This window comes from Vitis vinifera, chromosome 2 (genome assembly GCF_030704535.1).
Source record: "Vitis vinifera cultivar Pinot Noir 40024 chromosome 2, ASM3070453v1".
Lineage (NCBI taxonomy): Eukaryota > Viridiplantae > Streptophyta > Magnoliopsida > Vitales > Vitaceae > Vitis > Vitis vinifera.
In genome coordinates this window covers 18701774-18708489 of record NC_081806.1, presented here as the reverse complement: position 1 = coordinate 18708489, position 6716 = coordinate 18701774, and the positions used below count along the sequence as shown (strand labels likewise).

The 6716-nt window shown below is 37.9% G+C and overlaps 1 protein-coding gene across 1 annotated transcript; it reads left to right on the top strand.

Moving 5' to 3' along the window:
* The first annotated feature begins 455 nt into the window (after window positions 1-455).
* LOC100244354 (uncharacterized) lies at window positions 456-5914 on the top strand. The gene is made up of 2 exons (XM_002263825.5): window positions 456-658; window positions 4947-5914. Exons 1-2 carry the CDS (start codon window positions 525-527, stop codon window positions 5659-5661), a joined length of 849 nt encoding a protein of 282 aa, XP_002263861.1. The 5' UTR covers window positions 456-524; the 3' UTR covers window positions 5662-5914.
* The last annotated feature ends 802 nt before the right edge of the window (window positions 5915-6716 follow it).

The window sequence follows — 6716 nt, the reverse complement described above, 5'->3', positions numbered from 1 at the left end:
GTTGTTGAGAGTGGTATTATAAATATTTGACATAAAAATATTAATAATAAGTGATTTACTTATTTATCATTTAAAATAGTCGTTATATAGTTGTTGGGAAGGGTAATATTGACATATAACATGAAAAAAATAAAAATAGTTATTAATTTACTTTTTTACCCCTTAAACTAGTCGTTATATTGTTGTTGAGAGAGGTATTATATACATTTGACACATAATAAAAAGTAAAAAGTAAAAAGCGAAATTTAAAATGGTCGAGTGTGTCAGCACGGTGGCCCAACATGGTGGGCCGACACAGTGGGCCGGTGGGCTATTTCTTTAGGCCCAACATGGCCCGCTCCTTTGGGTCGTGCTGGCCCAATCTGTTACAGTGTTGAGCTGTGCCGGGCCATGAGCCAAAATGGGCGGCCCGACCCAATGGAGACGTCTAGGGGTGGGAACGAGAGCTCCGGGCCAACCCATTTTAAAACAAGGGAAAAAGAAATAAGAAAGGGGGAGGTGAATAGGTGATTCGCAAGCAGAGAATGGGGAAGGAAAGAAACTCAGAAATTGAAGATATTCACAACGCAGCCAGATCCGGTGACCTTCTAAAACTTCAATCCATTTGCAGTTCCAATCCTTTAGCAGTCAATTCCAGAGATAAGCACTCCAGAACCCCGTATCCCCCTTTTTTTTTGTTCTGTTTGGGTGCTGGGAAAGTACAGGAAATAAAAGGAACTTAAAAAGGACGGGTTGAACAAGTTTATTAGTTGTTTATGGTTTGGAGAGAATTATTGAGGGCTTTGCTTGGTTTCCCTGAAAGGAAAATACTCGAAGTTAGTTTCTAACAAATGGGTTTCTTTCTCTTGCTATTTTCTGCATTTTCCTTCTCTTTCCCTTGTTCCAAACAGAGCTTTAATGTACGATTTGTATGCTTGTTTGGTGCAAATGCTTGTTCTTAGCCCCCTGCAACTCTGTATCCTCCATTTTTGTCCAATTTTCTTTCTCGTGGCCTGTTGGGCTCTGGGAAAATATAGGAAATTAAAATTTTGAGCAAGTCTGTTGTTAATTTTTCTAATTCCTTCACTGTTTTTGAGGGCTCCGTTGGGATTCCTGGAAAGGTGAGTGCTTAAAAATTGTGGGGCTTCTGCCCAAGTTCTGCATTGTCCCAACCTTTCCCTTGTTCCAAACAGGAATCAGTGTATGATTTGTCACAGGTTGACATCTTCCTTCATTCTTTATCAACTTTATTTTCATGACCTGTTTGGCTGATGAGAAACCACAGCAAAAAAAAAAACAAAGGCAATTAAAAGAATTGAACTAGTTTATTATTAGTTGTTCTAGCTCCTTGCTGTTTTTAAAGGCTCTGTTTGGATCCCTGGAAAGAAAAGGAAAGGAGAATACTGAAAATTACTTAAGAAAAAAAAATGGGTTTCTTTCTTTGCCTATTTTCTGCATTTTGCTTTCCCTTTCCCTTGTTTGAAACATAGCCTCATTGTACAGTCTGTTTTTCTGTTGCAAATACTTGTTATAGTTTCTTGGAGGTCTGGTTTTGAGCTTGTATGTGATTCTTCAACTGCTATATTGTGTTTTAGCTTCTCCTAACCTTTCCTAATTGTTGTCTTTCTCCTGTGATTTTGTGGTTTAAGAATTGAATTATTGGTTGCTTTCAATATGAGCTAGTGAGAGATGTTAAATCTTCGGACATGGAGGGAGAGGTTAAAATCTATAGGAATGTTGCCATGAGTCCAAGATGGGGATTCCATTTGACAGTCTTGTCCCATGTCTAAAGAGAATTATCAATAACCTTATAGTGATTAGGGACTGCCTCTAGTGGGGTGCAGAGTCTTTTCAAGGGCAGAGTTTCCAGCTCTGCTTCACCGTTGGGGAACTCACCTAAACCTAATGGTGGAGGCCTATTCAATTAGGGGCTCAATGATAAAAGGAATAGGGAGAGTGAGCAACTACATTGTGTTTTCTGTGGGTAATGGAAGAAGAATCAGATTTTGGTTGGACTCTTGGTGTGGAGATGAGGCTTTGTGCAACTCTTTTCTCTCTTTGTTTGCTTTGGTGGTTTCGAAAGAGGAGTGGGTGGTGGAGGTTTGGGACCCTTCGGTTGAAGGGGGGAAGTTGGAGTCCTAGTTTTTTCTAGGGCTTTCAATGATTGGGAGGTAGTCTTGGTGGAGTGGTTGCTCTTGACAATCCAAGGAAAGAGAGTTAGTGCAGAAGTGGAAGATAGGGAGATTTGGAAAAAGACAAAAGTGGGTTTTTCACAATGAAGTCTCTTTACAGTGTTGGGGAGTCGGGAAGTATAGTACAGTTTCCAAGAAAAATAATTTAGAGTCCTTATGTTCCTCCCAGAGTGGGTTTTTTTGTTTGGGAAGCCTCGTGGAGAAAAGTTTTAACTTTGGATCAACTCAAAAGGAGAGGTTGGACCCTTGCTAATAGATGTTTCTTTTGTCTAGCCGAAGAGGAGTCTACTAATCACATCTTAATCCACTGCACGAAGACTAGAGTGTTGTGGAAGTTACTATTCGCTCTCTTTGGGGTGACTTGGGTTCTCCCTTGCTCAATAAGGGAGACTCTCCTTGGTTGGTTTGGGTCCTTTAGGCCTTTTTTTGGGTGGTGTGGAAAGAAAGAAATAGGATAGCATTCGACAATGAAGAGTTTTCAGTACATAGGTTGAAGTATTCCTTTGTGTGTAGTTTATGGTCTTGGACAAAGTTGTATATGGATGCTGACCCTTTATCTTTAATCAACTTTTTTTATTGGTTGGGCTCTAGGTGAGGGCGGGTGAGGTCTTTGTTTTCCCTCCTATTTTGCTCTTTTTGGCCTTTCGTCACCTGCTATATACTTCTTGTATGCCTTGGGTTGCCTTTCGGGCTTCCTTTTTCTAATTAATATATTTTCTTCTGTGTTTACTCATCAAAAATAAAAAATAAAAGGAATTGGGAGGGGGGGATTTTTCTAGCTAACCAAGGTTGATGAAACAACAAAGCTATAACCTAAAATGAAAATGTGAGACAAATGAAAGATTCATGTGGGTAAAAATGGCCTTTTTTAGCCAAATAAGGTTACATGTGGGCAATGTTTGAAACTTTTGTGATTATAACCCGTGTAACCCTCATATGGCCATGTAGGTGCCATACTAGTCTCTCTCTCTCTCTCTCAAGTGAAACCACATTTTCAAAATGCAGCTTCATGAGAGTTTTATTTTCACATTTGTTTTCCTGATCTCACTTTCGCCTTCCTTTCTTCCCATTTTCTTCCTCACATCTAAAACCCTAACCTTACACTTCCCTGTTTCCCTTTCTGCTCACGGTTTCTTCCCCTTTCTTTGTGTTCCTCTTCGCTTCTCAAACATTAACCCTAGCATTTTCTCCAATTTTCTCTGCCCCGCTCTTATATTTTGAACCCTAAACCTAGCCTTTACAGTTCATTGTTTTCACACCCTTTATAGCAGTGTCATATTTTTCAACACCACTATTTGTTGTTCACTCAAACTCAAAATGATTTCATTAAGTGATAAAGCACTTCACTATAGAAACGGTCATAACTAATATCTCATAAACAAAAACAAGAGACTGTTATTGAACAAAGATTAAATGAAAGAAAAAAAAATTGATGATTGATAGTAGAAATGGTGATACAAAGAACATTTTCCCAATGTACGTAACAAAAGACTCAACTTCTAATAAGAAAGGGAAAAGTGTCTTCTATACCATTATTTAGGGGAAAAAAAAGGAGGGAGAGGAAGGAAAGGAGGGGGAGGATAAAGTCGTTTAATTAAAATCAAATTTATCTTCACAATATTGAAACTATTTCGATTAAAATCACATGTTAATTACATCATCATTTTTATTACTCTTTTTTCCCATCTCATTGACCTAGTTATTGGATGCTAAACAATTTTATGTATAATTCATACTAACCACTTTATCACTTTTAATTGTATATGAAAATGATCATTAAAAATATCTTAAAACATTTTTTTTTCTCAAAGTTAGTTTCAATAAAAATAAAATAGTATTTTTTTTTTCTAAATAATAATTTTAAAGACAACTTATTACTAATAATGAAAATTAGAGTTTCATTGATAATGAAATTTTATTGAACTAGAGGGAGCTTCTTTTAAATTTTGTGGTATAAAGAAAGGGTATAATAAACTTTAGTGTAAAAAAGGTGAAATAAGAAAAATTAAAAAAAATAAAATTTTAACAACTCCATACATAAAAATAATTATTGAATCATTGTTTGGTTTCACATGTAGATTATCACTTATAATAATTATCTATTTTCTAAAATGATATGCAAATCTTGCAATGTGAAAAGGAACATAGAGAAGTGGAAAGAAACTTTGAACGGGAAGGGAAATGGGAAAGTGAAGCGAGTTTTAGGGTTTTAGATGTGAGGAAGAAAATTGGTAGAAAGGAAGGAGAAAGTGAGAATGGGAAGATGGGAAAGGTAAATAATTCGATATCCTTGAATGTTCAGATTGTAACAACTGTCATAACTCAATGTTAGAATGTGTTTGGCAGTGCTTTTAGGAAGCATTTTTATCTACAGGGCATGGAGCACATTATCCTTGAATGACTTCATTGTTTTAACTTAATCATCCAGTGAATTAATTCATTTTTCTCAAGATTTGCTTAGTATAACTGAATTTCATGACACAAATACATTGATCCCATTCTTCAGATTTTGGTGTATGATACCTGACTATCAAATCACATAGATTGCACAATTTTGACGAGGAACAATGATGTTGTATGTTGCATTCAAAATTCACTCATTTCTGATTGTTTTATCATCTTTACACTCTGTAAAACCATTCCATGATATTCATGCTTGTAAAATGAGCTTACACCTGTATTAGTGAGGATAATTTTTATTTTCATCACTCTTGTTGATATCTAGAAATCATGTGTTTGTTGGGGTTTCATTCCTTAACCGATAATGGATCATAGACTACATTTAGCCGCATGGGCTGGGCAGACACAGGTGGTAACCTATCTCTGCAAGCACAAGGCTGATGTTGGTGCTGCAGCGATGGACGACATGGGTGCAATTCACTTTGCTGCCCAGAAAGGACATCTAGAAGTCGTCCGCACTCTGCTTTCATCTGGGGCCTCAGTCAAAGCTATCACCCGCAAGGGCATGACCCCACTTCACTACGCAGCTCAAGGATCCCATCTCGATCTTGCCAAGTACTTGGTAAGGAAAGGCGGTAGTCTCAGTGCCAAGTCAAAAGCAGGAAAAACCCCTCTTGATCTTGCAGGCAGTGAAGAATTCCGCACTGTTTTGGTAGAATGTGAGAGGTTATCTAGGAAAGGAGATAAGAATGTTAAAGACAAAGTTGAAGAATCGGAAGAGCCAAAGCCATCAATCTTGGAAAAAGCAGAGAATTCTGATGGCAAAGCTGCTGCAGATGGAGATGGTGAAGAACACGAGGACACAGACGTCAAGAGGAAAGCTGATGAAGATAGTGAAGAACACGAGGACACAGACGTCAAGAGGAAAGCTGATGAAGATGGTGAAGTACAAGAGGACACGGATGTCAAGAGGAAAGCTGATGAAGATGGCACCAAGGAAGAAGCCTCGAAGGTACCGAAAAAGGCCAGAGTTGCTCTTAATCATCTTCTAAGCGCTGATTACACTCAAGAGAATGAAGAAAACATGTAATAGGAGTTTACAGGGCAGGGAAATCTTCATACGGTAGCTCATAAATCTTGTAACTTTTGTGCCCTTTCCTTCTGATTTTAACAAATTTTTGGCTTGACTGCACCAGAAAATATACAAACTCCCCTTGGAATAGCTATAATACCTAGTAGATTGAGTATTAAGGCATGGTAGAATGTATGGAAATGTTTCTATTATAGTTGTCTTTGGAAAAATTTTATGTGATATGGATGCATCCAGTTCATGATTTCTTAAATTAGCTTGCATGCATGATGAATCATAAGAACAAAAGAGTCTCAATGGAAGAAATATAGGTTGTTTCTACAGGTAGCAGTCTGCTTATTTTATTTGCAACGGTCTTAAAGCAGTAAAAAAATCGTAATTTCTTTGCAGAATCAAGCTATGATTCATCTAGGCAAGAGTAAATAGACCCTTTACCACAACCCAACCCAACCCTATGTATGGTTTCTAGAGTGTTGAAGCAGAGTATCTTCGTCTCTATAGCCAATAAAAACAAGAGCAGGCTACTGCAGAATCTACTCTGAGCAAAGAGGAAGAAGCCATTGGCGTGTTCTTTCATCCAGACAATACCACCTGCACCACAAAATCATTAGAGAAACATCCAACACCATACTCAGCTTGTTCTAGCTTTCAGATAAACATTTTGCAACCTTCTTTTAGATGGGAAAAGCTCCACAGAACTCGTGTTAGTCACCATAGGATCAGCAGCAAAAGGCCCCATAAAGAGCAACTTAATTGGGTAGGTTGACAATCCTACTCATCCACTGTATGATTGCTAGGCAACTGAGATGGTCCCCTGATGCCAGAAGCATGGAGGTAGAAGAATTGGTGAAAAAACCGACAAGCTCATAAAAAAGAGACCCAGATATGTCTAGCTTAAGCTTGTTTTTCAAAGCTAAGTGCTCAAATGAATCAAAGCTCAGAACCAAGTAAGTTTTGGTATTGTGATTCACTGGCATGGACTCTTCAATCGGCAGCTGCTAACAGCCTCTGATTGGGTCGTAGTCCACAATCATACTGCTAGGGGATTAACAACT

Coding starts and splice junctions, on each gene's coding strand:
- LOC100244354 (XM_002263825.5), top strand. CDS start 525: ATGGGGAAGGAAAGAAACTCAGAAATTGAAGATATTCACAACGCAGCC. Junction 659..4,946: donor GATAAGCACTCCAGAACCCC/GTATCCCCCTTT, acceptor AATGGATCATAG/ACTACATTTAGCCGCATGGG.